This window comes from Pundamilia nyererei, unplaced genomic scaffold (assembly GCF_000239375.1).
Source record: "Pundamilia nyererei isolate P.nyererei 1_Seehausen unplaced genomic scaffold, PunNye1.0 scaffold00337, whole genome shotgun sequence".
NCBI lineage: Eukaryota > Metazoa > Chordata > Actinopteri > Cichliformes > Cichlidae > Pundamilia > Pundamilia nyererei.
Window position 1 is genome coordinate 43,160 of NW_005187738.1, and position 19,242 is coordinate 62,401.

At 42.3% G+C, this 19,242-nt stretch overlaps 1 protein-coding gene across 1 annotated transcript in view; it reads left to right on the forward strand.

Moving 5' to 3' along the window:
- The window catches only part of birc6 (baculoviral IAP repeat containing 6), a 121,682-nt gene that overhangs the window by 42,210 nt on the left and 60,230 nt on the right, over positions 1–19,242 (forward strand). Inside the window, exons 37-58 of the mRNA XM_013915644.1 lie at positions 364–497; positions 1,183–1,336; positions 1,453–1,569; positions 1,678–1,838; positions 2,283–2,409; positions 2,513–2,623; positions 4,726–4,984; positions 5,100–5,671; positions 6,325–6,500; positions 6,614–6,710; positions 7,275–7,469; positions 7,585–7,785; positions 8,321–8,600; positions 8,678–8,934; positions 9,601–9,709; positions 10,013–10,249; positions 10,372–11,215; positions 11,433–11,576; positions 12,395–12,524; positions 17,770–17,901; positions 18,030–18,191; positions 18,309–18,482. Coding sequence (XP_013771098.1) covers positions 364–497; positions 1,183–1,336; positions 1,453–1,569; positions 1,678–1,838; positions 2,283–2,409; positions 2,513–2,623; positions 4,726–4,984; positions 5,100–5,671; positions 6,325–6,500; positions 6,614–6,710; positions 7,275–7,469; positions 7,585–7,785; positions 8,321–8,600; positions 8,678–8,934; positions 9,601–9,709; positions 10,013–10,249; positions 10,372–11,215; positions 11,433–11,576; positions 12,395–12,524; positions 17,770–17,901; positions 18,030–18,191; positions 18,309–18,482 — 4,773 coding nt within the window. The remainder of the gene's footprint in view (positions 1–363; positions 498–1,182; positions 1,337–1,452; positions 1,570–1,677; positions 1,839–2,282; positions 2,410–2,512; positions 2,624–4,725; positions 4,985–5,099; positions 5,672–6,324; positions 6,501–6,613; positions 6,711–7,274; positions 7,470–7,584; positions 7,786–8,320; positions 8,601–8,677; positions 8,935–9,600; positions 9,710–10,012; positions 10,250–10,371; positions 11,216–11,432; positions 11,577–12,394; positions 12,525–17,769; positions 17,902–18,029; positions 18,192–18,308; positions 18,483–19,242) is intronic.

Consider the following 19,242-nt stretch of genomic DNA (forward strand, 5'->3'; position numbering starts at 1 on the left):
ACACTGACTTGAGTGACATGTTTATTGTTTTTTCTCACAGTGTGTTGTTATTATTTGTAGCTATTATGAATTGGAGTGAGCAGTTCAGGCATAGTTCCAGCCAGTTTTAGGCCTTTAATTTTTGCATAATTTCAGTGTGTATTTTATTTTTCCTTGTGCCAGTTTACCTCACAGGGTGAGCAGGCAACTATATTCAGCAAGGCTAAATGCAGTGACCTAGCTAAAAAAAACTACTCCCATACAAGACTACAGTTTTAGCTGGATTAGGGTTAAAATTGTCTACAGATGTGAGAGATTTTCTTGCTTGTATGTTTTTGTAATGTGCGTGCTTGGCAATATTAAAGCTGTTTTCACTATCCAAAGGTGCTCCACCTCTGTCATCTTTGGAAAAAGATAAAGACATAGACTTTGACTTGCTACAAGACCTGATGGATGTTGATATTGATCCTTTAGATATTGATTTGGAAAAAGATCCACTTGCTGCCAAAGTGTTTAAGGTATGTGCATGATAACAAGCTACTTTCATTCTTTCTGTCATGTCTCTACTGGAAATTAATGCAGTGACACTCACTAAGGTTGGGTGATTGGACTAATTTATTGGCCATCGATGATAGGCTGGGCCTTTCACAGATCGTTTTTACAAGAGCTATTTATTTATTTATTTGCCCATGAGTAAGTTTGTTAGTAATGTTGGTTGAAGCTAGGAGAAACAGTCAACAGAAAAACTAAAAGTGCCGTTTTCGCAGCACCCTTTTCCAGCTGCAAGCAAATGCAGTGATTCATTTACTTAAACTCATACCAGAAAGAAAGACAGGCAGTAGCCTATGTTCAGAAAAACATGTTGTTGTTAAACCTGAAATAAAGGACTTTTTTCTCTTGCTTAAAATCACAGTTAAGATATAAACTAATGTTGCTGTAAGATCAAACAACCTGAAAAGAGTAACAAGCTATGTTTGTTAGCTAAGTGATCTAAAGCATCACAGAAAACGAACTCATTGCAAATGACGTTTTCAAAGTAATTCTTCTGCCTTCATTTGACTACTTTGAACTTGATGTAATTATTAAGGTTATGTTTGCTGTGGAAAACTAAAAAAGATTCAAAAGCAAATGTAGAAATGAATTATGTCTGCAGACAGTTGATGTCCTTACATTTACCATCCCCTTTCTCATGTTCATCTTTAGCCCATCAGCAGCACGTGGTATGACTACTGGGGTGCTGACTATGGCACATATGGGTACAACCCATACATTGGGGGGGTTGGTATCCCAGTGTCCAAACCTCCAGTTGTTGCTGAAAAGCCAGGGTCGCAGGGTCTGTCAGTGTCCGTGTCACAGGGTGAGGAGTGGCCTAATTTTATCTTTCAGGGTTTTTTTTTTTCTCCAATATGGACCTGAACACATTTTCTGCATTCTTTCCATGCCACTTTTTGAGCTTCTGCCTCTGTTTCACAGCACTGGATGCCCGACTAGAAGTGGGCCTGGAGCAGCAGGCTGAGCTGATGCTAAAAATGATGGCAACTCTACAAGCGGACTCCATTCTACAAGCACTCACTTCCAGTTCATCCACAGGTAAATGAAGTAACAGTTTAAAAGTGAAGTGAAGCACACATTCTTTCCAGTGTTCCAGTGTTGGACTTGTGCTGATGGTCTGATACTGATTTTCTGTTGTGCTTATAGTGAGCCAGTCTTCCAATGGGACTGATGACTCCCTGCTCAGAGCTCTCCATAGTGGAGGCTCTCCCCCAAACAGCAGCCTGATAGTCCAGCCCTCATCCATCCCAATTCTGAGTGCCTGCTTCAACAAGCTCTTCTCCATGCTGCTGGTCCACCATGTACAGGTCAGAACAGCCACTAACTGGAATCACAGTTTAAGATGCTTTGATTCAGATACTTAGTACTCAGGAGTACAAAGTCATTGGACCCACAAGATCAATTACTCTTACCTGCTGTTTAGTCCAATGCTCTACTTTAACTTCTTTTAGAGTAAATTTGAAGTATAATATCTAACTTGTAACTTAAAAGATTAAACAAACCTCTTTTTTCCCTTCTGAAACATGTCTGCACTTGAACAACCACACTGTACTGTGCTGTATTTATTAAACCTTGTAAATTGAACATCTGGAATGTACTGACAGAAAAGTGATTTTATTGGTTGGACTCTTCTGAAAGGACTTATTTTTAAATATAAGTGGTGACCACTGCAGAATTTTGTATGTATGACTTCGATAAAGAAGAGTAAGGGAACACCCGCAGACACTAAATGTTATTTTCTCCACTCTCAGCTGGAATCCCTGCTGCAGCTCTGGCTAACGCTCAGTCTGAACACTTGTTCTGGGGGCAGCGAGGAGAGCGGGTCTGACATCTTTCTGTTCAATGCCAGCCGAGTGCCCACCATCCCGCTCAACCAAGGTTAGGGCTTTTCTACTCCGCTCTCTAATTTGGAGCTGTATGGAGTTTATATATGGTTACATTGCTTTATATTGTTCTTTTTTGTGTTTGTGTCTGTGTTCAGCATCCATCAGCAGTTTCCTAACCGTGCTGGCGTGGTACCCCAACACTTCCCTGAGAACATGGTGTCTGGTTCTGCACTCTCTCACTCTGATGACTAATATGCCAGCTTGCGGTCAGTACTCGGCTCTTCACTGGTTTGTTTACCAGTGGATTTTCTTTTCACATTATTTTCAAATGAGTCTGCAAGGGGTATCATTGAGAAAGTTGTTTAATAATGGATTGCATTTATATAGTGCTTTTCTAGGCACCCAAAGCGCTGTGCAATTCCACTATTCGTTCACTCTCACATTCACACACTGGTCCAGGCAGACCACAGTTGTAGCCATATCGCACCATCGGCCCCTCTGGCCAACACCAGTAGGCGGTAGGGTAAAGTGTCTTGCCCAAGGACACAACAACCAGGACAGAGGTGGATCGAACCGGCAACCTTCCGGTTACAGATGAGCTTCCCAACCACGTGAACAACGGTCGCCCCCGTTTAAGCATTCTTGTATGTTTCTGTTTTCATGTTTATGAAAAAATGTTAAAAAATCCAAACTAATCCACCTTTTTATAGTGCACCCGCGTTTCTTTTCAGTCATTTCACTCGTTCAGCACATATCAACCCCACACATGTCCTGGCTTAAGACAACTCTGTTGACACGTTCAAGGCAGGTGACCTGTAATGACATATGTGCGACCCTCTTGGACATCTATAGTCCTATCACAGTCATTCCTCAGTTTGTACACTCTTCATCACGGTAACAACACCTCTGCTGAGTCGGGCTAGCTAGCTACTGTTAGTTAGCTCTGTTGTCTACCAACTTTAAGGTAGCCTTCATTGTTGTTAGCCATCACTGCCCGGTTGGAATGTGGTCTCCTTCAGCAGCACTAATGTTGAAGGTTTCCTGAGCATTGTTTCTTGCTTTGCGTTTTGATATGAGTATCAAATCCAAGCAAGCAAAGCAAAAATGTTGTGTTCACCCCTTTCCTCAGGTGTGTGGTTTCACTTTCCATGATAAGGTGTACCCTGTTTGCCTGGGGATTGTCCACACTAGGGTGGATTGGCTGAGCCCATAGTTTGTGACTTTTGCCGCCATGTCCCACATTTGGTTCTGAAAAGATGGGTGACGTTTGTGGATAAACTGCTGGAAAGATGGCTATAACATGGATTGACCCTCTCCTCTCCAAATTTAGGGAACATGCTTCATCTGAGTCAGATGATATCAGATTAAGCAATTGATGCCAGTCGATGCCCCAGCAAATAGATGACCACATGATGTATGTTGATGAGTTTCCCAAGTGAGAGACGAACTGTGCAAGAGCACTGGCCAACCTCAGTCTGAGTTAACCACTCAGCAGGATGACATGCTGGGCATCGGCCTGAATATGCATGGTATATTAGAGGATGAGCTGTACCAGCCATGACAACATGTTTCCTGTTTTCTGCATCCACCTCAGAAAGTGGAATGATTCACAGGCGTTTTCCCTCAGAGCCAACAATGGTCAAAAGCTGCCTACCCATATTCCCAGATTTTAATGACACGGTTCGCTCATGCAACTGTCTACCTGTGTCACTGTGTCCTGCTATAGACAGTATGTGGCGCTGAATGGTGTGGAAGTGGCTGGCTTAGTCAGTCCACCTCCTGCCGAGCCATTCCTGGTGGCTTAATAGTCCCACAACCGTTGGGGCCGTCCACTGTGAATGACTGTTAGTCCAATAATCTCACAGTTGACATTCAAACTCCAACTTAAATGGTCACCTTCCTTTGCACCACCACCGAAAAGCCAACCCTCTAAACTTCTACTCCCCCATTCATGCCTGCGCGTAGCCATGCCCCCGACACTTGCGCAGTAGGTTACATACATCTTAACATGATCCTTGTTGAACCATTGCATTGTAGGTGGCTTACAACAACTGCTATCAGCCACCTGCATGCAATGGAGTCTTGCTATCCCTTGTCGGTTTTTTTGTTGTTTTTTTTTTTAACATCTTGGCTCTAATGTGTTGACTCGCATGATCAAAAGTGGGTCAGTGACCCTCAGGACTATGTCAAAGGGAACAGCTCACTAGGGATTAAATACCTGTGACTCTCTATCATTTGAGTAAGACATGAAATGTCTTCATAAACCTAAAAAAAGTTCAGCTGACTCCCCCCAGTCGTCTAGATTACCATAACCTGCTTTTATTATTATTATTATTTTGTTTAAAAAAAATAACTTCTGAAATTCTAGTCTCCAACAACGGGATGAGCTCTCAGGAAAGCACAGCTCAGCAGATGGTGTCTGATCCCAACCTGATCCATGTCTTGGTGCGCTTCCTGTCTGGCAGCAGCACCAATGGGACAAGCCAACACAGCTCTCAGGTGGGACCAACTGCCACCCAGGCCATGCATGAGTTCCTGAGCCGCCTGCAGGTTCACCTGTCCTCCACATGTCCACAGATGTTCAGCGAGTTCCTGCTCAAACTCATGCACATCTTGTCTACTGAGAGGTACATTTTCACTTTTTTAGTTGTTAGTGTACATTAGGTATAATCAATAATTTTGACAGTAAGTATAATGTTTAATGGTATGAGTGGTTCTAATTAATGGTTCTGAAACTCTCAGGGGTCCATTCCAGTCAGGCCAGGGTCCATTGGATGCCCAGGTGAAGCTGCTTGAGTTTACTCTAGAGCAAAATTTTGAGGTGGTGTCAGTGGCCACTATCACCTCAGTTATTGAGTCCATCACGTTCTTGGTTCACCACTACATTACCTGCTCAGATAAAGTGGTTTCTCGCAGTGGCTCAGACAGCTCAGTGGGAGCCAGAGCTTGTTTTGGGGGTCTGTTTGCCAACATAATCCGGCCAGGAGACGCAAAGGCAGTCTGTGGAGAAACCACACGTGACCAGCTAATGTTTGATCTTCTCAAGCTGGTGAATGTGCTGGTGCAACTACCTTTGTCTGGAGACAGAGAGTTCAGCGGGCGGCTGCCACCATCAGGCAGTGGAGCAGCTGATAGCAGTGTGTCTGATGAAGAGAAGGTCTGTGGCAGCAAAGAAAGTGTAGCTGGTGGATCAGCATCCAATCAGGGCCCTCCTGCAGGTGTGGCTGATCTGGTGCTTGCCAATCAGCAGATAATGAGCCAGATCTTGTCTGCGCTGGGCCAGTGCAACAGCAGCGCCATGGCCATGATCATAGGTAAGACAACTCTACAAAGAATTATGTGATCTACCAAATATTTCAGCACTCAGATTTTATGGTCTGTAGCCTCATTGTTGTTTGACTTAAACCATTCTCATAAACCTTGCTTCTGGAATTAAAAACACACATATCACCGAAATAGTACACAACGCACCAAATGGTGCACAAAGATAGTTTGAACAAAAGCCAGTGAACAAAGTTGAGTTTCTAGCAGGCAGAGAGCCTGATATTTTCTTGGTAAATGACAGCCAAAAATTGTGCAACATTAGCAGTAAATGTTGTTTTTACATCACCTGGCCACAAACTCTAAGTGAAGCTGCAGTAGAATAGAAATATTAAGTGTTATGTTTAGGATGTTAAGCACGGTTTGTGCAGAAGCAGCTTCTTGGTCACAAAATACATTTGTGAGGTTAGCTAATTTTATACACACTTGAGTTATAACTAACTAAATTAGTAATGACAATTGTATACCAGTAGCCATCTAACATTAGCAGCACTACCATAAAACTCTGTAAGAGTAAGAATGCGTCTGATAAAGTTTCACTTGTGGCTGAATTGTTCCTTTAACAAAGCACCAAACATATTTAAATGTATGTGGACAAGCATTGCCTATAACTATGAGCTGACTATTCTTGTTCTGTGTTCTGCAGGAGCCAGCGGTCTCCACCTGACTAAACATGAGAACTTCCACGGTGGTCTAGATGCCATCTCAGTGGGTGACGGCCTCTTCACCATCCTTACCACTCTGAGCAAGAGAGCCACCTCAGTCCAGGTCATGCTACAGCCCATCCTCACTTACATGGCTTGTGGTTATATGGGCAGACAGGTGAGCTTCATTCTGCTGGGGTCTGGCCTTTGATCATCTGAACAAATACAGAGCAGTGCTGACGCATATTTATTTATTTATTTTCCTCCATCTTGTTATTGCACATTCTTTAGGGATCGCTCTCCACCTGTCAACTGTCAGAGCCTCTTCTGTGGTTCATACTTCGAGTGTTGGATACCAGTGAGGCTCTTAAGGCCTTCCATGACATGGGTGGGTGTATACACCTAATATCTGTATATTTCTTTGATTGTCAAAGCATTGTGTCCATAGTACTACCAAGACCTTACTCATAGTTTCAACATTCATGTCAGAGAGCCCCAAGCTTTAAGATTTGAATAGGTTTTAAAGTTTTGCTGTTGAGTTTCTTTGTAAACCAAGTATTTGAAGTACAAGTTACTCCCTCATCCATGTTTCTTAGCTTGCAGTTCCATCTTCCCAGCTTTTGTGTGCACATTGAGCCATATCTTGTTCAATAGAATAGTATTTAGCACAATTAGGTGTTAATGGTCATGGAAAAATATCTCCATAACCATTAAAACCCACATGGAGTTTAAGTCACAAAAGGTTCTTTTTGTTGATCAGCGCCCGAAGAGTCACCTGACATCTTTGTCACGCCACTGATTGTGGAAGGACTTGAAAAATTTAGCAAAGTCAGATTTTTTCAGTCGTTTCTAATTTTGTAGAAATTGAACATAGGTGCATTGCATAAGAATAGCAGTCAATGGTTTATGCTGTACTTGATGTATAAGAAAGCATAACTTTGTCTTTAACCAGGAGGTGTCCAGTTGATCTGTAACAACATGGTGACCAGCACTAGAGCCATTGTGAACACTGCACGCAGCATGGTGTCCACTATCATGAAATTCTTAGATACAGGTCCAGGAAAGACGGCAGATGGAAACCTCAAAGCCAGAGTGATGACATCGGAGCCGGACAATGCTGAGGGACTCCACAATTTTGCTCCTTTAGGTGCTTTCAGCTAATTTTGAATTCCATCACTCCACCTCATAGGACAATACCTGAATAAAATTGACAATCGTATTCCTACTCTTCTCTAATCTGCATGATCTGTGTTGCTTCCCAGGTACTATTACATCCAGCAGCCCAACAGCACAGCCTGCAGAGGTCCTCCTCCAGGCCACCCCTCCACACCGACGGGCCCGCTCCGCTGCCTGGTCTTACATCTTCTTGCCAGAGGAGGCCTGGTGTGATCTCACCATCCATCTTCCAGCTGCCGTGCTGCTGAAGGAGCTTCATATCCAGCCGCACCTAGCTTCTCTAGCTAGTGAGTAGGAATTTCTTTAAAGATGAGTGGGCCACAACCTCTCTTGAGATTTGTGTAAACCTGGTGACCAATAAATGTCTAACAGCTGTGCTTGCCACAAGGGTTTCTCAATCAACTACTAAGCCATTTTTTGCTTTGTGATTGAATACTCAACTCAATGACATGTCAATGTCATTGAGTTGAGTTGTAATTTTTTGTAATTACATAAAAATTACAAACTTTTATGTAATTTGTTTTTTCTGGAATTTTGGTTGATATTCTGTCTCAGTTAAAATGAAACTACCAACAACTGTTCATTTCTAGTTAGTAAGCAAACTTAGAAATTCAGCCTGGGATAAAGTAATTATTTTCCCTACTGTAAATAAACTATACTAAAATGTTGGTCAAGAGGACACTGCTTTTCCCTTCACATTGAGCTAAATTCCTGTTAATTAAAAAAAAAACCAGTGGCAGACATTATGGTGTTTATTCAGTAATCTTCGTTTCACTTCAGGAGTTCACCCATTCATTTTCTGCCTTTCCTCTTACCAACCAGCCTGTCCCTCCTCGGTCTCAGTGGAGATCAGTGCTGATGGGGTCAACATGTTGCCGCTGTCCACGCCAGTCATCACCAGTGGCTTGACGTACATTAAGATCCAGCTGGTGAAAGCAGAGGTGGCTTCGGCTGTTTGTCTGAGGTTACATCGGCCTCGTGATGCCAGCAACCTGGGTCTCTCTCAGATCAAACTCTTGGGTCTGACAGCATTTGGTAACACCTCCTCTGCAACAGTCAATAACCCCTTTCTGCCTTCTGAGGACCAGGTCTCCAAAACCAGGTAATCATGATGCATCCTGTATACAGTGTGTGTCTATATTTGGCTGTTGGTGTGAACTTCTCCATCTCCCTGTACAGCATTGGTTGGCTGCGTCTTCTCCACCACTGCCTGACCCACGTCAGTGACTTGGAAGCCATGATGGCCAGTGCTGCAGCACCCACTGCCAACCTGCTGCAGACCTGCGCCGCACTGCTCATGTCACCTTACTGTGGCATGCACTCACCCAACATTGAGGCTGTGCTGGTCAAGATCGGCTTGCAATCCACACGCATTGGACTCAAACTCATCGACATTCTGCTGAGAAACTGTGCTGCGTCTGGCACCGACCCTGCCAGTGAGTCACTCATAGCTGAGTCACTGCTGAGACGTGACTATATGTCCTTAAAAAGCATAAAAAAACCCCCATTGAAAATAGCCACATTTATTACAATGAGAGATTATTAAATGATGTGGCGGTTTGAAAGATTAACAAGGTCAAGTTTCACATGTTGTTTTGCCATTTAGAAAGGTTTTTTCTAGCATTAATGAATCTGGTGCTGTATTGTTTTTGCGCTGTGTGATTGCAATACATATAGCTGTAAATGTGATCTTATCTTATTATCTTATCTGTCTGGTGTTTTGTCTTGAATTTTTTTTGTAAATATTTATCTGATATTGCATTATCCAAATACATTTGGTTTAACTACATTTTATGGGGCAAAAATACAAAATATTTGTTAGTGGTCTGATTATTAATTACAGACCACTTGTGATTCTTAGCCTTAGTAAAGTGTTGAAATTGTTGTGTAAAGCAATGGATTTAACAAGACATTACACAATACACAGTGCAATGTTAAACTAACCACTTCCCAGTAAACCTGTTAATATTTGGACTGTGGAAGAATTTTCTGACACATGTGCATCATGTTCTGGGCAGGCAGCATGACTTTGTCAGCATTTTTATTTTTAAAAAATGTTTCAATAATTTAACATCATCAAAAAATGTACTGTTTCTTTAAAGATTTGAACAGTCCTCTGCTGTTTGGACGACTAAACGGCCTTTCCTCAGATTCCACCATAGACATTCTATACCAGCTGGGCACCACACAGGACGCAGGGACCAAAGACAGGTACTCCTCCGTCTTTGCCACGACTCAACACTCCCCCTTTAGGTTCTCTCAAGGTGATATTCCGGACAGACTCATAAGCTGATAGTAAAAAGTGTCCTTTCACTCTCCTTTTCATTTTTTTTTGTCTTTTTACTGTCATCTCATTGTTTGTTGCATATAAATTCTGCCCCAAGGTGGTTCTCACTAAGAAATTGAGGACCTTTTTTATGTAAAAAAAAAACAAACAAACAGAAAAAACATTACCGTGCCCAGCACTTGAGCCATTTGACTTATTTGTCAAATCTCTGAATTCTAAACCTCCAGGATCCAGGCTCTTCTGCAGTGGGTCCATGACTCTTCCCATGTGGCAGCCCATAAGATGAGTGGTCCAATGGGATACATTGGGCATGCTGCTGGCTCTTCCTCTGCTTCATCAAGGGAGTATGGTCTCCTTATGCCATCGCCCTCCCACCTCCACTGTGTGGCAGCCATCCTCTGGCACAGCTATGAGTTGCCTGTCGACTATGACCTGCCTACACTGCTCAACAGAGAGCTCTTTGAGTCAGTCCAGTGTCTTGTAGTTATTACACATGCTTGTAGTTGGATTCATTAGTGGGTTTAAACAATATTCTTCTTAGCAGATTTATTACTGATTCCATTCTTTTCTTTGCTGTTCCCTTCAGGTTGCTGTATAACTGGTCCATGTCGCTGCCATGCAACATTGTGCTGAAGAAGGCCGTGGACAGCTTGTTGTGTTCCATGTGTCACATCCATCCCAGCTACTTCTCCTTGCTAATGTCCTGGATGGGGATTGTCTCACCACCCATCGCCACTCACTCTCAGGCTCAGCAGCGACGTCTTGCCATGACTGATGATGGCAAAAAGCAGCATGACGCTAACACCACTGCGGCGGGACTTACCGACGACTCCAAGCATGCCAGGCCACACATTAATCTGTCAGAATCCCAGCTAACCACACTAGCGGCTGCCTCCCAGTCACCAGGAGCAATAGAGCAGCTGCTGGATTCAGGCTTGCCCTCACTGTTGGTTCGCAGCTTGGCTCAGTTCTGTTTCAGCCTCCTGGCCAGTGCAGACCTGCCTTTGCCCGCTGGTCAGGCCGAGAGACGACACCATCATCACCACTTTCACTCGTCCTCACACAATCGCCCGCCTCTCTCGGCAGAGCTGGCTGCTCCAGTGCTCCAGTTTCTCACAGAAGTAGGCAACAGTCACACCATGAAGGACTGGCTGGGAGGACCAGAGGTCAACCCACTGTGGACGGCACTGCTGTTCCTACTGTGCCACTCCAGTGCCAGTGCCGGGGCCAATGCTGGCTGTCAGCCTGGATTTGCTGCCGGTTCTCCTCCATCCCAACCTCAGCCTTTAGGCTCACGCTTCTCCTTGGCCTCCTCAGGGCAGACAGGAGGACTCACCACCCAGCAGAGGACAGCACTGGAGAATGCCACTGTGGCCTTCTTTCTCCAGTGTATCTCCTGCCACCCTAACAACCAGCGCCTTATGGCACAGGTCCTCTTACTAGTTATTATAGATGAAATAATAATAAAAATTAAAATAATAATGTTTTTCTTTTAACTTGTTAGATGTAGATTTGCACACATAATTAGACAAACGTGTTATTTAATGATTGCTAGTTGGTAAGCTAATTTATTTATAAATGGAAATTCAAATGTAGATATTCATTGGTTTCGGTCTTGGTTTTTAAGACTTCTGTCTTTGGCTGCAGGTTCTCTGTGAACTCTTCCAATCAGCACCTCAGCGAGGCAATGTACCCGTCTCTGGAAACATCTCAGGCTTCATTCGAAGACTGTTTCTGCAGCTCATGCTGGAGGATGAGAAGGTCACAGTCTTCCTACAGTCTCCCTGTCCGGTGGGTAACTCAATTATGTGGTCAACAGCGTTGCTCAGAAGTTTTACACAAACTATTGTGCTTTTTCTTAAATAAATGTTATTTCATTAAAGACTTTGAAATGAGGATGTGACATACAGCAAATGCCTGATGAAGTACTTGCTGTGAGCTTAAGGTGGCAGTGCAGCAGTATGAAGCATATGTTTGTTTGTTTTTTTCTGTATCACAACGGTCCCTTCACACTGATTCATGCCTGGCATTATGTGTTCTCAGTTACACCCTAATGGTTTATACTTTCTACTGCTCAGTTGCTGACTGTTACAAAAGCTTTGGAGACATGAGTGCCTGGAAGCATTGTATGGAGAAATTGGTTAATTACCCAAAGCAAGTCATTTTTCATTCATCTAGCTGAAATATCTCAATAATTGAGTAAATTTAGTGCAAACATTTATGGATTCCAGGTACTAAAGGTGATGTGATTTGAAAAAGGCATAAAGTTCTGGGCAACTTTGTTTAGGGCCAAATTGCGACACCTACTTAACAAAAGATGCTCAGACTAGGGCAGCTATTTCAGTGATTCGCATGAGGCGTACAGCCTGCACCATGCAGTGAAGTCCCAAAAACTACAAAATTAAGAAAACCTTGGGGGTGGCCAAGATGATAGAAAGATGTCAGAACACACAGTGCTTTGTATGTTACAGAGCAATGGACTATTTGGCTGTAGACCAGAAAACAGCTAAATAGTCCCATATTGACAGCAAGTACAATATACTCTTTATGTTTAGTTTCTGCAGCTAACCTGATTGTGGTGTTTTCTTTTTTCCTTTCCTCCTCCTCAGTTATACAAAGGACGGATCAATGCAACCAGCCACATGATCCAGCATCCCATGTATGGAGCAGGCCACAAGTACCGCACCCTTCATCTACCAATTTCCACCACATTGGCTGAAGTCTTGGACCGGGTTTCTGGTATGTTTCAAGACAGAAAATTTCTCATTACAACAACAACAACAACAACCACATAAAGACTTCACTGCTCATAGTATGTACCAGTACATGTAGATGTTCCTGCCTTCAGGTTACACTTGCATTGTAACTGATGGAAAATGTCTTCTCTGCTCTTGACTTGAATGAGATTGCATGCTCTTTGTTTGGGAACCACAACACTGTATAGTATTCACTGACCTTTTTTGACCTCCTTTTCTTCTTTCCCCTCGCACCTTTTTTTCCTGTCCTGGGTGGTCCATAAAAAAATTAAAAAAAAATTCCCTGTGCATCTCCTCTTAGCTCCAGAAAGCTTGAGAGGGGAGGTGTAATGGAGTCATCTTGACCACCTCAGCTGGCTCCTTTCAGTGCAAATAAGCAAAAGCTCAGTTCCAAGCTTTCTCAAGTCATTCCAAAACACAAAACTGTTCCAGGACTCTACAGTCCAATTAATTTTTTCAACAAATCTACTTTTCCATCAACGTTTGATTAAATATTTTTTCTTTTTTTTAAAATCAGTTTTGAGAGTTACAAGATTTCAGAAAATTTAAGCTCTTGCTTGTTCAGACATCTTTTAGAAGTCTTTGTTTTTGCCTCCATCAAGTCCTTATGTAAAGTTTTGTCAGTGAAACATCTTTCTATTTTTTTTTCTTCTTCCAGCTATTCTTTTCCTTGAAGAAAAGATGCTCATTCTTACACTCACATGAAAATGTCCTACTATAGCATAAATTTTCTCCTACCAGTATCGATTGGAAATCTTTCTTGGTGTAATAAAACATTTCTTTTAGCTTTTGAGAATGCTGTATAGAAACTCCGTCATGCTAGCTAGCACGCAGTACGAGTTATTGTAACTGACTGTAAAAAGTCAGCATAACGAAAATAAACTCCACCTAAACTTGGTTTATATCTGACCAGATAGACTGCAGTCATAACTTCTTACCTGAAGTTCAGTTCACCTGACACTCAGACCGGCGGCCGCCTCGGGTCTCTCCTCCTCCTGCCTTACCTTCCCTCATCTACCCACTGGCCTCTGTGGAAGCCCCGCCATAGCCACCACCAAACAACTGAGTTATTTTTACACATCGGCCAACATCTGGCCAATCCACCACCTCTCATTGTTCATGCCGTTACAAATTAAAAAAAAAAAAAAAAGCACTTTGGGTGCCTTGAAAAGCACTATATAAATGCAATCCATTATTATTATTATTATTATTATTATTAAAAAAAAATCATCTGCCCATAAAAACGAAAAATCACCATCGGGCATACCAGGCGATGGCCAGTCCAGCTATGTCTTGCAGTAACAGTGGCTGGTTTCATATTTGCAAACTCATGAAGCCAGGAGGCCATTTTGGAAGAGTTTAGAGGAGAAATACACAATTGTTGTGCCAATAGAAACTGTTTGAATGTAAGCATTTGACAGATGAAGGAAGCTGATGTACGGGGAATATGTTTGCAAATTGTAATAGGAAAATCAAATTATGTTTTTGTGTGCTTTAAATATGTTAGACCATAAAAGTTTCACACTAAATTATTGTCAAATAATGTTTTGAAGCCTCTAAACTAGCTTCAATAATATTGTCTTGCCTCACAGCTCGCAAATGTGTACTTCACTGTCCTGTACAAACTTGCACTGTGTTAAACAGGACAAGGCAACTGCTTCGGTTAAGCTTCCCATTGGAGCATTCCTCCTTTGGTCTCTCTTTGAATTTTAAACACCATCTTGAAGTAAATATGTTGTAACAAGTTTGTAGCACAGCAAACATAAATTACAGCATATCCCGCTGAACACTGTATTGTCAGTGTTAGTTTACTGTCTGATTCCTATTGCATATTTATCAAAGTATCTTGTTTACAATTCTTTGTTCAGTGAATGTGAAACGTAGTAATCCTTCTCTTAATTTCAGAAGTAAGTTTATTCCCAGAGATGTGTGCTCATTAAAGGTAGTATCAACAGTAGTGATAAAATAAATGGCAGAAATTACATTCTTACCACCAACACAGAATTTGGGAGTTGATACTTAAGTCCAAAAATACACTTCTCTTTCAGGCTTCTGGCCGTGGTTATCCAATGAGCAATCGTTACATTACCCTGGATAAGAGACATTAAACATTCATTTAGACTTAACATTGGTCCATAACCAAAATGCTACCGAACAGTCAGACTTTGCTAATTTTGTATCACTGAAAGTGAAAAAGATACTTAAAATTGGTCCCTGCCTCTAGTTTTTAAGGTATGCTAATAGGTCCATTCTAAGACTGAAATGTGAAACCTTTTGGGTGGCTGTGCTCAGGAGGTCGAACAGGTCATCTACCAGCTGGAAGTTTTGTTGTTTGATCGTGGCTGCTGCATGCAAACATATCCTTTGGCAAGGTACTGCTTTGGGAGTTACTTAACCCTTAGATTCATAATCCGGTGGAGTAAAAACCTATGTGAATGGTAAATGGACTGGTTCTTTATATAGTGCTTTTCTACTCTTGAGCACTCAAAGAGCTTTTATGTTGGATAGAAAGCACGTGGGCGTAGGAAAAAAGTGATCATGTGACTCTGTGAATGAAGCATGTTGTATAAAACACTTAGAAATGCTCTACTAGAGGAACCCCAAAAGTTGATTCAAAAGCATCGTAGTATGTAGTAATATTCAGATGGGCACTCTCTCTTAAGTATTCTGCCACTTTTGTTTAAAATAGAGTCTTATGGATTGAATTATACAAGTATAAAAGGCAATTGAGGGCAGCATAGTGGCACAGTGATGGGGAGTTTGCATATTTGCAAGTTCTCTCTGTGTTTGCATGGGTTCTCTGGCTTTCTTCCACAGTCCAAAGACAGATGCAGTTGGTGGGATTAGGTTAATTGGTGAATCTAGTTGTCAATATGAATCGTTGTTTTTGTCTCTATGGCTACGTTCACACTGCAGGTGAAAGCGCATCAAATCCGATTTTTTTTGACCCTATGCGACCCATATCCGATCATGGTGTGACAGTGTGAACGGCACAAATCCGATATTTTCAAATCCGATCTGGGTCACTTTCGTATGTGGTGCTGAATCCGATACATATCCAATGTTTCAGAAAGCGACTGCTGTTTCAATGGTCATGTCGCATTAAATCCATCTTTTACATCACTGACACAAGACAGACGCCAATTATCAGCTCCGGAGAAGACATCGTGAACGCTTCCTGTCCATCCAGTGAAACTGTTGGGAAGACAACGTTGGAGAAACGTGAACATTTTATATGTTCTGTATAATCTGCAGATTCTGACAGAAATCTGCAGCTATCCTTTGAAGCACCGCTCCTCTAAAACAGCAATAAGGATAATTATTAGGCTATCTACATTATTATGTAAATAACAAATAACTTAAAGCAAAATTTGGGAAATGTAAAGTCCGAAATCTTTATATTAAGGGCCATCAGTCAAACAATACTGTTTGCTCTGGGTCTAAACAGAGCCGTTGTGTGTGTGACGTCTTCTTTTGTGCATGCGGGCCGCTTTGAGCGTTCACACTAGAGTGCGTTTGCTGTCGCATTTTATTTGTAGTGTGAACGAGCAGACAAAAAAATCAGATTTGATCAAAAAATCTGAATTGAGCATTAAGACCTGCAGTGTGAACGTAGCCTATGTGTTGGCCCTGCGACAGACTGGCAACCTGCACCCTGCCTCTTGCCTTATGGTAGTTGGGATAGGCTGGATAAGCGGAAGAGAATGGATGGATGAAATGCAATTGTAAAGTTTGGGTTGGGTGGGTTGGTTGGGACTTATGCTGGCTGGTGTCCTTTGCCCCCCGGTCCTTTACAAAGTGGAATTGGACCTTAACTATCTCTGTTCTTTTAATGTGCAGCAGTAGCTTGGCACATGCAAGATTTAGAATAGCTTCATTTACATAGAGATGTACTACTGATGTTGGGGGCAGGCTGAAATGGTGGTTGGGAGTCACATTGCGCAACGGGCTTCCCGTCAGCAGTCGGTGAGTTGGGTGGCTGCCCTTTGAGACTGCAGGGCTGCCCTAGTACCATGATTGTGCTCGCTGGTGTCCTTCTGCATCTGATTATTGTCTCTTTGCTTGTGCAGTGCTATGGACTCCGCGTCCTGAATGTCTGTGCTGCCTGGGCGGGAGCAGGATATACACCCTGGCCTCAGTTGGGTTAAAGAGTAACCCCAAATACTGGTGGAGAATATTTTGTCTGGCTTATCGTGCTTGCACGCTATTGGCTTCACTGAGGATTGTAGCCACTTGGGGTCTGAGCTCATAGTTTCTCATCAGTGTTATGATATTTAAACTTTGGTGATTCGTTTGACTTTGATGTGGGGAGGGATCAAAAAAAAAAATCTAAGAGAGCTACACGGTAGCCTGGCAGAAGTAGGAAGTGGAAAATTTCAGATTTTGTAAATGAGACTAGTGAGGTCTAAAGGCTACAGAACCACTGCCAAGACATTAGTGCATGACTTAGCCAAGTCAGGAATTGTAGTCTCAAAGAAGACCATTACTAGAAAGCTGTACAGGAACGAACTGCAACGTTAAAGACCACGAAAAAACACTTCTGAAGAACACAAATCCAATCTGAAGTATGCTGATGCAATTGGGAAAAAGAATATGCATGCTACAAGTAGGTCCTTTAATCAGTTGAGACAAAAAACTAGAGCTCTTTGAGCATAGAGATCCTGTTTATGTTCGGAGAAAGAAGGGAGAGGTGATCAACTCACACTTTTCAACTTTAACTGGCTTTGTAAAGTAAGGACACAAGGGGGCAGCCCTTTCTCAAATTCCAAGCAAAATTTGATTAATTAAGAACTGGAGAAGTCATGTTTTTCAGTTATAAGAGCTGCAGTTTTAATTACAGCCTAAATTATTAACAAAATATCCCAGCAGTCAGCTCTGTCCTTGCAGTTTAATTCACTTGGCATTCTCTGGCTATCAAGGTCAGCTGTGCAGCGCTGATGCTGTGAGCTTCGGTATTACCTGTTAAGTACAAGGCAGCTATGATGAATAGCTCACCCCCTGGGACCTTGAAAAACCTGATACACTGCTGCTGTTACAGGGCAGTATGCATGTCTATAAGACATATCATCTTCTGGCTGTTCTTGTGTGGGTGAACAAATTTTGCATCTGATGCATCTTTTCTTTCCGTCTTTCTTTTAGCTTGCTAATGTTATTTAAACCAAAGCAATAAAAAAAAACCAAGAAGTGTGACAAAATATATATTTAATTTTCTGTGTCTGTTTATCCAGATACACCCAGCATTACTGCCAAACTGATCAACGAGCAGAAAGAGGATAAGGAGAAGAAGAATCATGAAGAGAAAGAGAAGATGAAGGCAGACAACGGCTTCCAGGACAACTACAGTGTTGTAGTAGCCTCAGGTACAGTATGTGTGTCTTGTGTCATTTACACACCTAATAATGACACAGTATATAAGCTATGATGCCTTTTGTTGAAAAACAAATATTGTTCTGTATTTCTGTATTTTTATTTTCTTCTCTGCCTTCAGGCTTAAAGTCCCAATCAAAGCGAGCTCTTTCCACCCCTCCCCGGCCTCCATCAAGGAGAGGCCGTGTCATGAGTGACAAGTTAACTGCTTCATCCAGTGTGGATCCTTCAGCTAAAACCATCAGTGTCCCTGTCTTCCACCTCTACCACAAGCTGCTTCCAGGTGCCACATACACAACCGATTCATATCAGACAGCAACAAGCGCAGGTCTTTGAGTAAAATGTAAAATGTTCACATATTACCGAAGAGAAACGGTGTGTACTCTGTCCTCTTATCCAGGTCAGCCACTCCCACCTGAGATGACCCTGGCCCAGCTACTCACACTTCTGTATGACCGCAAGCTACCGCAGGGCTACCAGTCCATCGGCCTGACAGTGAAACTGGGCTCCAAGGTCATCTCTGACCCCGGCCTTTCAAAGACTGACTCGTTCAAGAGACTCCGCACTGAGAAAGGTAATAAAACACACAGCTCCTAAGGAGGAGTCAGTTCAGATATTATACTAAAAATATGCTTTAAAAAATCAATACAGCTGACTTATTTATTACTTTAACTGTAAAACTTTTGATGATTAATTACAATTTTAACTTTTTGTAAGCAGTCTAAATTCCTTCACTGATAATTTAGAGATTTCTCTTTTGCACATGAGCGCAAAACATAAACAAGCCAAATCTTTGTGAAAGATGCATCAAGCTGCACCCAATACGTGAAGTCAGACATGAACAGCACCAAACATCCAGTCATTTCTAAACTAAAATGCAGACACCCAGCCATATATGCAGCATTTTCTAGGATGTCTACATACCAAAAAATTGAGATACTGCAGCTAAAATGCAGCAATATTATAGAAGTAAAGCCAAAGGACCAACAAACGAAAAAGGCTCTGCCTGCTGAAAAACTCACAGGACCTTAGTTACAGTGTGCTTAAGTTGATCCTCTCACTTTGTCATCACATGATGTTGTGATTGGCTACTTTGAATTCACACCCCTGACTACCCACATCAGGCTCTCCCTCAGCTGTCCCAAACCAAAGACCACGCTAGTCCTGGTTAGAGGCTGAACAAACTCTTAATTTGTAATGAGTCCTGCACCTGTTCTGGTGTTTTTTTCTCAACTGTGCAAACAGTATCTTTCAGATTATGTCACATTTGGGATTTTGGCACGGTCAGCTAGTCTATTCAGTGGTGCCTCTGTGTCAAATTCACATATCTAAAT